At 35.5% G+C, this 15,164-nt stretch overlaps 1 protein-coding gene across 15 annotated transcripts in view; it reads right to left on the bottom strand.

Annotated features, from left to right (window-relative positions):
• The window catches only part of MYBPC1 (myosin binding protein C1), a 79,988-nt gene that overhangs the window by 34,898 nt on the left and 29,926 nt on the right, over nucleotides 1–15,164 (bottom strand). For 10 of the 15 annotated variants that reach the window (XM_090272629.1, XM_090272623.1, XM_090272621.1 and 7 more), the window contains 8 exons: nucleotides 14,671–14,819; nucleotides 14,210–14,327; nucleotides 12,673–12,724; nucleotides 10,557–10,613; nucleotides 5,218–5,387; nucleotides 3,225–3,357; nucleotides 1,587–1,711; nucleotides 557–662 (listed from right to left, as the gene is read on the bottom strand). In XM_090272629.1, coding sequence (XP_090128755.1) covers nucleotides 557–662; nucleotides 1,587–1,711; nucleotides 3,225–3,357; nucleotides 5,218–5,387; nucleotides 10,557–10,613; nucleotides 12,673–12,724; nucleotides 14,210–14,327; nucleotides 14,671–14,819 — 910 coding nt within the window. The remainder of the gene's footprint in view (nucleotides 1–556; nucleotides 663–1,586; nucleotides 1,712–3,224; nucleotides 3,358–5,217; nucleotides 5,388–10,556; nucleotides 10,614–12,672; nucleotides 12,725–14,209; nucleotides 14,328–14,670; nucleotides 14,820–15,164) is intronic. The other 5 variants (XM_090272632.1, XM_090272628.1, XM_090272622.1 and 2 more) reach the window with 1 other exon arrangement.

Here is a 15,164-nt window from a genome sequence, read left to right on the forward strand (position 1 = left end):
ATTTAGGATTCTGAATCTTTTAGTTTTTAATTCCGAAGTGGCTCAAAGGGAACTTGTGAAAACCCTTCCTATTAACAACAACAACAACAAAAAAAAATTGGTTTTTATTTTTTAAAGTAAATGGTGATTCTCGGTCTAAAATATTTTTCTGAGGCACTATAACAATAAAATGACTAAGAATAAAATGAAAAAATATATATTTTCCTATGTAAGTTGCCAGCATGGTATAGTGAGAGAAAGCGTGGCATAGAGGTGAAGAGCATCTATATAGGTTTTGGGGTTAAACAGACCTGGTCACCCTTGAGCCATGCATTTGTTATTAGTATGTACCTACTTCCCTACATCCTTACCAATATAGATTTCCAGATCTTTTTCAGTATCCTAGGTTTAAAAAAAACCAGTATCTTAGTATGCTTTTAATTACCGTTTGTATTAAGAATAATGAGATTGAGATTCTTTTCATACCTGTAAAACCAACTTTCTGTTCTCCAAACTATGAAGGTGTTCTTTGTGTGTGTCTATTAAAAAATGAACAGACCTCAGAAAAGCTATTTACCATTTTACATTGGCATCATCTTCAGACACCTCACATTCTAATTCCACTTTCTCCCCACAGTAAGCATTTGTATCTTCCAGCTGTTTGGTCACCAAAATTGGAGGCTCTAGTGTGAAAAAAGAGAGAATCAGAATCATTAAATGTCCAAAACCTGCCTCACAACCCCAACTTTCTTTTCAGATGAAAAACCAAAAATAAGGATGCATCAGATCACAGAGCTATGATTAGACAGTGGAAGATAGGAGGTGGAGTCTTCCTGACCTTTCTGGGCAAAATAAATAGCTGACAACCCTGGGGAACTTTTCCTAGTTTTCTCAGAACTTTTCAAATCAAACAAACTATTGTTCTAGAGAGCAGACAAAATGTATCAAGCACCATTTGGGTGACAGGCAAATATGATACCAGGTGGTAGACATTTCTGATGAAGGAGAACATTTCAGGCTAATATTCTTTATTCTCGTAGATGGATGATTGAGATCGCAGAGTTGTATTAATCAGAAGGGTTCACACACACACAAAAAAATGTGTGGCTTCACTGACACCCTCTGGCTCTTTTCACAATGCCTTAGTAAAGGACAGTTTAGAGCTATCAGAGCCTACCACTGAGGCCCCTTTAGTTATATGCAACTGGTTTCTACAGAAATGTACTTGCGATCAGCTGAGTGTGTGAGACAAGGATTATTCTGTAGACTTCACTGGGTTTCAGAAGCTATAGCTAGAACACTTATATTGTAAAATACTGCTTGCTTGAGTCAAAACTTCCAGGCCGTTTTACTCAGCCATCTTTTTGCTTCCCTTGGCTTTTCTAGTCTTCAACAAACCTGAAGATTAATTAGGATACACATTAGCTGTCAGTCTTAATGTGCAGTGCAGAGCCAGTTGAGCCTCCAAACTAAACCATCTCTAGAGATGCTACTAGATCTGCTCTGGAGCCAAGAGCTCACCTCATTACTTTCATCTTAATTATTGCCCCTGGGAGATGGACAGCCATCAGCTGTTGATGACTCTACAGTAAGAGAGTTCACTTTACCTCTCACAAAGAGCTCAGTGGAACATTTCTCATCACCAGCTGTCACATAATACTCCGAATCATCTGTTAGCGAACAGTTATTGATAAACATGATTCTTTCACATCCTTTATGTTCAAAGATGTATCTGTTTGAAATAGGAGGAAGATAAACAGAGTCCATTAACTAGATTTTCATTCTTTTCTTTATTGCCAGAAAATTTGGCTTATAATTTGGTAATGCTTAAAAGACATAGTTTTGGTCTGTTATTTATGTTAGCATGTCTTGCATAGTCTAATGAACATCAAACATGAAACCAATTTTTATCTTTACAATAATAGTGTAATTCACATGCGTACTTACACATATTTAATTTCAGTTATTATTTTCTTTTATATAAGGTTTTTATTTCAAATACCTATCAGTAATCACATATTTTCTATTTAGTTTTTAACCCATTTTTGGAAAATAGGGTTGGCTGAGGTTGTTAGGGAGATTGTCAACTCTGTTCATTTTCTAAAAATGACCAATTTATCTACTTTGTAGAGGGACAGAGACTTGATCTTATTCATTGATTCACTGATTCCACTCCTTGCCTAGCCCAGTGAGAGATTTGGGGGGACAAATAAATGATTATACAATTTAAGCAATAATATAAACTTAATCATTAATATAGACAGCAATTCTATAGAATGTGATATTCTTTTAAATGAGCTTAAGAAGTAGTGTTATATCACAGTTACCATTACTAAGAAAGAATTTGGGTATCTGGAATAAAAAGAACTAAAAGCCAAAAGTCTGCAAAATTTAATTATCTGTGACTTGGATTATGTATGAGTATGTTAGGGCATTATAATAGACTACAGAAAAAGATTTCATTTGGAAAATCCTCAAATTGAAGACTTGAAGAACAAAACACTGAACATTTTCTAGATAAAGATAGCCAAGTAAAATTATGTTTTGGGTAAATTCAGGCCACCTTCAAGAGATTCTTATCAGGTACAAACATTATCATCACAAAGTCACTCTGTAGGCATGACCACATTTAGAAATTGGAAGTCATCTAATTATACTACAGAGTGACAGATTCTCAGGATTAAAGTCTTTTATAAATGTTCACATGGCTCCTGTTAACTTAAATAAGTATATTGCAGTTGAAAATCTCTCAGGCTGAGAAGGATCTCTGCAAATCAGTTTCATAATAGACTAGCGATACCATCAGACATCAGGGATTAGTCTGTCTCCTTTATTTGGGAGAGAACCAAGCAATAATAAAACATAGGCTTTAGATGCTACTCTGGAAAAACAAAAGTTATCTAATTATAGTGTGACTTCCAGCTAGTATATCGAATAGTATTTTAAAAAATTGAGAGAAGTTTGGTAATCGTCTGAAATAATTACATATAACCTATAGTGGCATAAAACTATAATTGAGAATCACCTGAAATAGTTTGTATATAATTAAAATATAAAACAAGGATTAATTCATATAGTGCTATAACTTTAATGGTTCCAAACTGCAAAACAAGTTTTTACTCTCTCTACAGATGACTTTGCAATATAAAGGTTTAACTAAAAAGTTCTTTTATTCATAGAAAATTAAGTCAAACTACTCTTTGACTTTATATAGGTATCACTGATTATTTGCAAGGCTCACTTACTTTGTACTGGGTCGAATTTCTTGACCATTTTTATACCATTTCACCTCCAACTTTGGATCTGCCAGTTCCACAACAAACCGTACCTTGCCCCCTTTATCAATCTGATATGCAGGATCAAGAATTTTTGCAAAAGCTAGTAGAGAGAAGCAGCAAAACCATGTTAACATGCATTTACTTATGCTATGAATTTAAATACTTAATATATGTATGAGAACCTAAAACAAAATGAAAAAATGAGATTCAGAGAAAAAAAATAGAATTCTAAATTATCCTTTATATTTTAGAATTCTGTGTTCATTTATGTACAACCAAAAGGATAAAAAATTTAAAGAGGATATACACACTTTTGGAAGAAATGCAAGAAAAGAATTATTGAAGAGGCTTTAAAAATTATTACACTAAGCCTTCAGAGAATATATAATATAAAACACTCAAATGAAATTAAACTTGAAGAACATATTTATCCTGCTAGCATAATTACTGTCAGGATTACTGGTATTACCTTTGTATGTCTTCTATGTCACAGATAGCTTTTTTAATCATAGAATTTATGAGTAAATTCAATGACTCATAAGATTAAATTGAATGCCTTTGCCTAATTGAAACAGGCTTATCAGTTATTTTTGTATAGTGGATACTTGCCCAAATAGTGGCACATTTAAAACACCCTTTATATAGAGAGTGAGTTAGGAACTCAGGATTTCAAAATATTTTAAATAACATAGAACATAGTGTTTTTTTAAAATATTACATTTGAAAGGTCCAAAACAAAGGTAGTTAACTTCTTTTTAAATTGTTTTTTTGATTTTAAAAACAATAATTCTCATTTAGACAGTTTGTAAAACACCTACAAGTGTTGAATGCCTCACAAAGTTGTCATGCTTCCGTATCCATCATTCCAATTTTATTATACTACTGCTCAAACAAGCTCACGTCCTCATATTTTGACACTAGCTTTAAAAAATGTATCTATCGCATACCTTCAGACACCAAATTCATAACTAACTGTTAAGAATAAGAAAGACTGGTGTTGGGGAAAGAGATGTCGTTTGGCTCTACACTCCAGAATTCACCTGTCTGTGACTCAGTCTCTGACACCTCTCAGAAATAAAACTTCAGGAGTCTGAGAGAGTGAAGTCTGAAAATGGCCGAGAAACAAACCACTTTTATATTTCTCTGAGTTCATTTCTCAACCAGTTTACAGGGAGGTTTAGAAATAAAGGGCAGATTTTTAAAATGAGGTGGTGAGATTTTAAAAATTCTGTTGGAACATTAACAAACAAAAAGCAATACTAGGATTGATATGTTAACCTGATGTGTCATAAAACCAATGACCAAGTGTAGGAGATTTTCAAGAGCTAATTAGTCAATTTAAAATGTACGTATTTCTTTTTTTTTTTCAACGTCAACATCTTAAAAGTTGTCTGTGTGTGTGTGTTTAAGGCATTTAAAACCACAACGAACTGCATCCACTTTAGGTCCTCAGGGACCAGCATAGCTATTTCACAAAGTACTTTGATAACTTCATTTGGTGTAAGAAGTGAATCCCCCATGCCCCATCAAAATGGGTGCAATAATATGATGGTAAAATAAGGAAAAAAGAGTCAAGAGTTCGAAAGCGAGGGAAATGTGGAGGCTGGAGAAAGGGGTCACTGAGAAATTACTAGTGACAATGGGAATGTTTAATATTCCATTATATGCCATATGTGGTGGTACTTTAATGTCATTCTTCTGTTACCTTAAACCTTCAGTAGCTTGTCTGCTACCAGCATCCAGTGCCGTGCGGGGCAGTGAACTATTTCACTTGAAGCCAAAGGTAACCAAAAGAAGCGTAACTCCTGCAAATCCCACCCCAAACCCGGGGAAATAGAGAATCACCAGCAGGGGTTTCACGGTTCGGTCTCTCGCAAGCGCAGGAAAGGTCCTCGCGGCCACGCCCCTTCCCCGCCCCCTTCACCGCCCCCGTCACCGCCCCCGCCCCGGGAGGACTCACCAGCGCTCTTCTTCTCCACTCTGCGCATGCGCTTGAGCCGCTTGAGCATGCCGCGCAGATCGGTGATGCCGTACTGGAAGGCGATCTTCTCGTACTCGTTGGGATTCGCATTTTTCAGCAGCTCCCACACGTCTATGTCAGGTTCTTCCTCCTGCTGCTGCTTCACCTCCCTAACCGCGAAGAACCATCGCTTAGTTTAGCAGCCTCCCACTGACCCTTAAAAGACCAGGAAGGTGGCAGCACTGTATGGGTTTTTCGGTTCGGAGTGGCAAGCTCTGTGTAGTGTCAGAGTATTTAAGCTGAGACGTCAATTGGCTTTGTTTGAAGTCTCAGTGAAGCTTCCAGACAGTTAAAGATCAGATACGTGCAGTTATATATGCTAACACTCTCGTTTTCCTGGGGAGTGGAGGCTCTTGGGAATTAGCCTAAGATATTTTTACTCATTGTCAACTTGAAAGTCTAGAAGGTGAGATTTTGAGGAACTTAAGATCAGTTTTCATCTAGAGTATGCGTACTGAAAAAAAATTGAAAAGTAGATTAAGAACTAGAAGTTTAAAATATTGGTCCATAAAAGAAAAAGCCTCTCTTTCGACCTTCACTGGTGTACCCACCCTGCCTATCTATCTATATGTGGAGACAGTACACAGAGAGGACACACATCTTTGGATTTTGCAAATAGCACGTTTCTTATCATATTAGTATAAGTGTACATTAACAATTTTTGGCTGTTTTTATGCAAAAATATTTAAAACTGCCACAAAGGGTTTTTTTGTTGGTTGGTTTTTCATATGATTTTTGTAGCTAGTATGCTTTTTCTTTCTAATTTTATTTATTTTTCTAAATTGTCAGGGGAGGAGAGTGAGACCAGATTTTTTTCATTTTAAAGTACTGTTTTGAAATTTTTAGGAAGCAGGTTTGGTATGAGTCATAAAAATATACATGTTAAACTTTGAAGTAAATGGTTAAGGGTTATATGAACAAGGGGATGGTAGCTTAATAGTGTAATTATCAAAATTATGACCCAAAATTTTGATCACTGACTAAAGAACATACAGAACATGTAAAGAACATATGTAACTAAAAAATATAAGATTTAAAGTACACTTGTCTGTCCTTATTTAAAAACAAAACAAAACAAAAACTCAGGAATAAGCACTCTTTAGAAAAAGTTCCTTAGTGTAAATGTAAAATATAATTTAAACTGATTTCCTTCACTGGCTAAATAGTCCTGATTTTGTTTAAGCTTAATTGACTGTTTTTATCAAATTAACTTGGAAATGTTACAGTGACTACTTACTGTGAGTAATGCTGGTTTGGATATAAATTTCCAGGAAAACTGATCAACACATCTTAAAAATCATTGTGAAAATAGGCTCATGCTGTGGTGTTAGCAAGTGATGGATTACATATGTTTGCATTGTCACATGAATCACATTGGCTTCAGTTTCCTGAGGAAACGCGTGGCATTAGGCAAAGATGATTTCTGCATATCTAATTTCTATTGTCATGTAAGTCTTTTTGTGTAGTGGCAGAGGATGCTGAGCCTAACCTGGAAAGTCAACGTGAAAGGTCACTGGCCTATCAGCAACCCTTTGTGGAAAGGGCTAGACAACACCATTTGAAAAATGTGCCTCTCAGAAACTCAAGACACTAGGAAGAGACTTGACTTGAGGTGGTGAACACACAATAATACAGTGTACAGATGATGTGTTGTGGAGCTGTGCACCTGTGTCATCCCAGTAAGTTCAATAAAAAGGAAGAAACTCAAGACATTATCTTCATCTCATCAAAATAGCAACACGCTCTATAATATGGAGAAATTTAAATGCTTGAAAAACTGTACTCAAGTTGGACTATTGGTAATCATTGACCAGCTCTACTAAACCTACTGTCTGAAAGCAGTCTAAATTTCAAATACGTCTTTTAAATATTTTGTAGGAAGTCTTGGAGAATTGCAAGTAAAATGTGTATGTATGCACATAGGTATATATTCTCTGTGGCTGTTTCCTCAATCTACTTTATTAATGCTCTATTTTTGTCACATTCCAGCCTCACTGTAAGTCCCTAAACTGTAAAATTATGCCATAATACAATGTTTGAAATTTGTATTTCAGCCAAGAAAATTAAACACATACACATTTTGAGTATCCTCCTGACACTGGTGAAAGGACTTAAAGATATTGAACTAGATTAAAATAGCTAAAAAGAGACACAAGTCAAACTCTGAGGTATTGCTAGATCTATGAGGTTACTATTTATATGATGGAAGCCAGAAATAACAATCATTTTCAGTGTGATTTTTAAAGTTTTGTTGGTAGCTTCATAAAACTGATCATCCTTGCCATTTTTTTTTATTAAGACACCAAAATATACCTCACTCTATCACATTCTTAAATTCAACAGATTTTGTGTATGAACAATGATGACCTCTTGCCTATATTTTCCTTCTCTCTCCATCCCTTATCTGGATCCCAAATTGCAGGATTGAAGTATTCCTCATTTTGTACTGGAATGTGAGATCAAGGCTCCCATCTGTAGCAATTTTTTTTTTAACTCATCCAGAACATTATCTTTTCTTAACTTATGTGGCTACAGATGGTCCTATGTGCATGGCTACATTAATTTATAATAGGGAGAAAAATTCTAATTTCTAAAGGCACTTCTAATTCCTTCCAAGCCCTGGGATTGACCTATATAACCTTCAAAGTATTTTCATCTACATCAAAATTTCTATAACATGACGATTCTGGTGAAGTGCAAAGAAGGTATAAAAATTTTATGTAGAATAAAACTTACAAGTACTTATATAGGCCAAATCCCATAACAAGATGCTGCCCAAAAGATTTACTCTGATTTAGTTAATATCTCTGAAATATGCTGGTTTTGGTCAGGGCAGGGATATCTTTGTTGCATGGAGATGTTGGTTATAATGATATTTACTCAGATAGAAAGTTTGCCACAGATTCTTAGAGAACAGAAATGGTAACCACGTGTCATTACCACAATGAAAACATATGCAATTCACAATGATTTCTAAAGTTACATTGGTGGGTTAGTGTAGTATATTAAATGAATATAGTCTTATGTTAACAACAATCTAGTTACGAGTCAAAATCATAATTAGGGGATGTAAAGAAAATGAGAACTGGAGACATGTTGGCCGCCCATGTTTTCTAGTAATTTTTTTCTTTAGTCATTTTCACCATTAATTAGATTATTTGTTTTACTAGGCAAACTACTGGTAGAACTAGTCTGTTCTTTTTTTTCCCCTTTCTTTTACTTTTTAAAATCAGAGTATGGCATTTAATGATCTACTGCACCATATTTTGATTGATTGATTGATTGGTATGTTTATGGTATGGGTATATTTTGTTTCTTTATAAGTATAAGCTCTTTGAGAGAAAATGTCACATCTTTGCTGGAAGTGAATATTTGACACCTACTGTGAGCTTAATTCTCACAATAATTCTACTAAGTAGTTTTTATTCTTCACATTTACAGATATGGAAACCAAGTCTCAGAGAGGAACATATAAGTTGACCAAAGTCATATAATTAGCAAATGGTAAAGCTGAGACTCAAATCCATGTTTTTACCACTGTTGTTTCCTTCTTACAAATATGTGTTCATTTCTTTCTGTGTGCCAAGCACTGGAAGACACTATTTCTTTTCCTCACATTACCTGTAGTGTTATATTCTACACACACACACACACACACACACACACATTCTTAGTATCTTCCTGGTTAAATAAATAATTGCAGGGGGGAAAAAATTCTTGCTTTCTTAAAGTGTCAATTTGTGTTTATAAGTTGAAGCACCAATATCTGAGGCTGATTCTAAGTGGTATTTCTTTTATGGTGTCACAGGAAGTGAGGTGTCTCAGAAAAGGGAAACTTGGAATTAGGTCCCTGCTCTGCCTCTAACTGGTTGTGTGACTAGGGGTAAGTCACTCGACATTTCTGGTCTCTAGTTTCTCACTGGTAGGATGAGAAAGAGTTAAGGCTCACTTAAAGTCAGTCACTTCATATACTATCATTTTAAATAAATTTGAGGAAGTAATAAATATTATTGAGACTAATGATTGTTTGCAGTATCCAAAGAGGGAAAGATGATTTGATATTGCCGAGGTCTATTGACTGGCTAATATCCATTGGTAATTAATAAGTTGCACCTACTAATATTTCTGTTCTCAACCTAAATGTTTAGAGCTGAGGTGAATTTTTCACTCATTAACTTGAATTAAGGCATCTAACTAAACTGAGAATAACCACAAGCCCAGTTATTTCTCTTTGTAATTTGATGTCAAGCAAATTTATACTTTTGTTCCTTTAGCAATCATAGCAAGCACTAAAAGGAATAAAAAGTGAACCTGAAAAGTTAAATAAAAATTGATATCAATATTATAGGTCATCAGTTTGGGATTGTAGTTGTACTCTTTATTCACAAATTTACTAGATAAACACAGTCCCGGCAAAAATCAATTTCTTTTTGTTGTTTCTGCACTAAACATCTGGATATGTTTAACTTTATATGTAACAAATATAATATTACATATGATGTGTTATATACATGCAACTATATGGATACAAATCCTATAAAATTCTTATGTGCTAAACATAATAAAATTATAGAAACTTTATTGCAAGAGAGAATTATGTTAAAAGGTGTGGGTGATAATACTAAATATTTATTTCCATTTTACTACCATATTTTATCTCTTTCAAAATGCATATTTTATTAATATTTTAAACATCTCTGAAAGAAGGATGCATCTTATAATCAATAGTTTGTCATAATAAACTATTTGGAGCAATTTGTATTGTTCAGTGATTTATAAAATACAGTATACCTTAAAATGAATGGTGCCTTAGAGTTGATGAAATACAGTAAATCATAAATGCTATATTAAAGTAGGTCTGCCTTTAAAATATATTTGCAGAGACATCACCAAAATTGTGAAATTGACTTTTCAGGAGAATGTAGGCTTTATTTATTCAATCATCACAGGGAATAATGATTGAAATGAGAGAAAGTAGAGGTTCTTAGGTATTTAAGTCTTCTGTCTCAGTTTTCAATTTCTTCATCCCCAACAAAGAAAATATGCAAAGACTCATAAAACACATAAGAAGAAAATTTAAAAGCATCAGCTAAAATCTTAAACAGATTAGTATGCAGTTGTTTCTCTCTCTTAGTCGACTCTGTTAAATTCTATAAGCAAAACACATTGTAAGAAATACGAAGTTCTTTGAAACACATCTACTTTAAACTTGACTTCTCTGAGTGGGTATCTAAAAGATTTCCAGACCATAGCTCCTCACTCCATCACTTGGTTCTCACCTACGTTTCAGGAGACCACTAAAGTCAAGTTCCCCTGCATCCTCTTGACCTTCTCCACTGTCATTAACGAAAGAAAAGCAAATCTGGGTTGAATGCTGAGACACATACACAACAGTTTTTCCCAAACACTCTACATATAATGTATATGCAATTTTGTACCAGCACACAAGTCACGGGACTAAATCGACACAAACTATTTCTTTTCACACAAGTAACATTGACATTTATTGAAGTATGTACTTGTGGAAAAGTAAACATGAGGAGCTTGTGTTACTTTCCGATTTCAGAAGACACATTTTTGTAGATTGCATATATAAAACAGCTTGGATTTGTGTTAAAATTGAGTAACACAAATGCCCTTAAGCCAAACAACACAAAGTACTTTGTTTTTGCAAGTAGAGGGGATCTAGAAACATACCTGTGTAAAAAGCAAAGGACTTTTGCTGATCTCTGTCACTCATGTCAAACAGAGATTGGCTTGGAGGACGCAGTGGACCAGTGTCAGATATATAAGTGCAAAGCTTATGCTCAAAGGTAACCCCTTTGTGTTCACCAATAGAGGAATCAGATAATGTGATACTGACGTAACATAAAAATGGAGCTAGTGCAGAGCTTTTAAAAAGATGCATTCCTTTCTGTTCTAAAGGGAAATGATTTATAAGCTTTCATTTTCTTGTTAATAGTTGCACCTTTTAAAATAGAGTTTTCAAAAATCTGCCTTTGAATGGTCAACGAACTTTCTAATACTAAGAATTTTTAAAAATGTTTTCCCAAGAGAAATGCATCTTAAATTAGGCATGCAGCCATCTTTGATTTCTTATAAACTCTAAATAGAAGCTATGGAGCTTACACTTACATGGCTCTACATATTTACTTACATGTTTAATTTTTTAATGAAGATTTTGTTTCCTGCTCTTTACAAATGTTAGTTATGGTTTCTAAGGAGAGTCTGCAGGTTTATAAACAGTGCATATAACATTAAGTCATATAAATTGAATTAAATAACATGTTTCTGAAATATCTTAAAAGCAGGTATTTGGAGAAGACCTTTTGAAGTAAACACATTTCTAGTCCTTTAAAGCACAAAATTTGGTAAGTTAGATCTTCTTCTCTCCTAAAATATACTTGTACGTGGTTTAAGCAGAGTTTCGGACATCTGCATTTGCTGAAAATGGGGAGGTGGAAGGAAACTTACAGGATTTAAAAGTTAGTGGCTTTTTAAAAAATACTAGTTGACTGATCAGGTAATATTAAATATATTTTTGAGTAACTAAAATTATCATTTAGTCATAATTTAGGGGGAAAATATACCTTTTATCAGCATACTAAATAACTGTTTTATAACAGTTTGGGATAACTCTAACGAAACTGTACGTGCATTCAGTTGTACGTTGAACAAAACATGTGCTCTCATTAAGGAATTTATATTTTGGAAGCATTAAGTTCAGAGAGTGAAATAATGACAGAAAAGGGCTAGTTACTTTTCACATAGACTAGGAAAAAATCTTCATTTTTTTTCCTTGACCCCCTGATTTTTCAGCCTTGGCAGTTGCAAAATAAATCAAGTAGATATTTATATTTTCCTTTTTACAGTGATTTTTATTCCAGTGAACTCAGTGATCTTTCATTTAGAGTAATTCAATATTTAAACAGTGCTAACTTCAGTAAATAGCACTGTTTAACAGCTCCATCATGATTTCTATATGAAAAGCAATATAAGTTTTCTGACATCAATTAACAGGTTCTATATAAGATGCAAATCTTTACATATATACCTTTCTTTGGCTATTTGATGGAAAATAATGCAATTAAGGAGGAAGCCACACATAAATAGGTTGAAAGTGTGTTTTTATAAAGCAACTGTGAAACCTGCCAAAATGGGAGCTTCACTATAACAAGAATTGTCTTAAGAATGATCAGTATACATTGTCCTTCATTTGGCCTTAAGCCCACGGCTTTTCTAAAACAGTGAAGTTTTGAACATATGGTATGTTTACAGTGACAAAAAGTTGTTCTTGGTTGGAATTCTAGGTCATGGAGGAAGAGAAAGCGTGTTTTGAAAATCATCTACTTTCACGTTATACAAAAGCTACCTAGAGTCCCCTTTGGTAGTTACCTTCTCTTGAAAGCAGATCTGATGTCAATGTTTGGAGTACTCCCCGTAGATTCTTTGAAAGGAAAGAAAACAATGAAATAAATACCATTAAGCGGGCCATTTTGTGTTCAGTTCCTTCCTGGTCTGTGGAGATGCTTCGGAAGGAAGAAAAGCCAGGAGAAGGGTGGAGGACTCTCTGGGATGGCTGAGCAGCTGAGATAGTGTAACTTACCCTCCCTCACACAGAGATAATGAAAGGACTTCAGGGGTTACCTTAGCCCCTTATCATCCCACCTGCCTGCCCATTAGAATCGCCTGAAGAACTTTAAAAAAGATAGCAGCTTCTCTATCTCCCAGCTGCAGACTTTGATTCACCAGATAAGAGATGGGCACCCAGATATCAAAATCCTCAAAAAGCCCTTCAGGCAATTCTCAGAGATGCCAGGCCAAGTGGAAGATGCACTGCTCAGAATCAGATTCCCATTCAACACAGAAATCTCGACAGCACCTCCACCCACAACCATGCAGCCTCTGCTTGACAACTCTCTGAAGGGGATCTCCCAACCTTCTGTGTGTCTACAGAGCTTTGCCGAAAGGGCTCAATCTAATGTTAAAACAAAATTAACCTCCTCATAATTTCCACGTTTTGATTCTAATCTGCCTAAATACTTCTTGAGGACATGGAAAATGACCTTGTCCTTCCGTGTGACAGCACTTCCCCTATTTACAATGAGTCATAGATGCCTGAACTTCACCAACACTGACTAGGGTTTCTGGATTCTCCATCCTTCTGGTTACCCTACTCCAGGAGGGACCTCGTGGAGCTATAGTGCTGATGGCCAGAGACATTACTCCAGAGGCAGAGCAGCTGGCATGTTACAGAGAGTGGTACTATCTCCATGCCACTTCTGATGACCCAGTTTTAAATTATGCCAGCTTTGTCTTTTGTCACTACACCGCACTTTGGATTCATCTTAAGTTTATGATCTTTGCTGCCAAGTCACCTGTCCCTTGGTATACTTACAGAAGTGGTGTGTTTTGTTTTTGCTTTTGTTTTTGCCCTCAATCTATATGGACACCCTTACATTTATCCCTATTAAATTCACTGGGAAGTACACAGAACATATGGACGGAGAACTTCCATATTTGACGTTAGTCCTTGTAAGAGGAATCCTCCCTTCCACATGGGTATTTTGAACTCTATTATCATATTAACTTATCACCACATCTGAGCAGGAATCAGTGAACTCAATGAAACAGGTATATTCAGTAGCAGCAAAAAAAAAAAAAAAAGGCATTAGCCCTTATTTGGGAGATTGAAAGAATATAGATAGTATGGACAAGCGATACCTGGCAGTAGAATCCCCAGCTTGCACTAATAAATTGCCTCATAACTATTTAATTCATCAGGCTTGCTGCATCTATCACAATCAGAAACACACACTGTTTTAAAGGAAACTTTATTTTCAAAATCTCATGGTATTAAATGGCCTTCTCCTCCATCCTCTCAGACTCCATTTAAAAAATCACATTTATCCAAACAACAACTCTCTCTTACCATGTACTTCCAGGTCAAATGAACAGCTGTCAAACTTATCCTTGTAGGTGACCTCACATCTGTAGTTTCCTGCATAGTTCTCCTTGGCCTTGATGATCTGCATCTCGAATGTGTACACCTGTAATGAAATGCATCCAGACCCATTTCAGTCCTGCCTTGCTAACCGAAAGACACTATCACCACTGTCACATTTCAGTTATTTTCCCAATTCGTTAGCAATGGCTAAAGACATGTCTGTATCTGGAGACTCCAGGATGATACCGTCAACAGAGGTGGGGTCATTGTGCTCTGCATCCCCTGGGCACAGCAGGGAAAGCCAGGTAAAAGTAGACACGAGGAAGAGTAACTCCAGAGAATTTTCTGAGACTGAAACCTCTCAAAGCTGAACCGAAAAACGACCTTTTACCCACAGATAAGGAATGAGCTAGCCAAGCCGCTATGTGAGGAGTCCAGGACCATACCCGGCTTTGCCTTTCGAAGGTCTCCTTCAGCTGGAGGTGCTTCCCAGCTTTGCTGGCCAGGTCCATCCATTTCCCTTTAAACCACTTGACAGTGGGTTTTCTAAGAAGGTCTTCAGCCTTGACTTTGGCTATGAAGGAAATATTTTCACCTAGAAAAATCATAAGTGATTCAGACCGTGCTTTAAAAATTGTCATTTGTTTTGCTCTCAACTGGAAGGAGGTACATGTATTGCACTGCATGGCCAGTTGTGTGACTCGTGTCCCCTGAATTGTGCAATGAAATGGTGCTGATTTTTTGAGTACCCTAGAAGTTCTTAAGACACTCCAACTTGTTCTTCTTTTGAGACTTATGGAACAAAAAAGGAGCAATGGGGTAATCAGTAGAAATAATTTTTTCTTTGGTTTTATATTCCACATATGAAATAAAAATGAGAAGAAAACCATAAATAAATAAATAAATAAGGTGCATAAATAATTTCAAATCTTTTCTATTA

The sequence above is a fragment of the Furipterus horrens genome, unplaced genomic scaffold (assembly GCF_987537825.1).
Source record: "Furipterus horrens unplaced genomic scaffold, mFurHor1.1.pri manual_scaffold_4, whole genome shotgun sequence".
NCBI lineage: Eukaryota > Metazoa > Chordata > Mammalia > Chiroptera > Furipteridae > Furipterus > Furipterus horrens.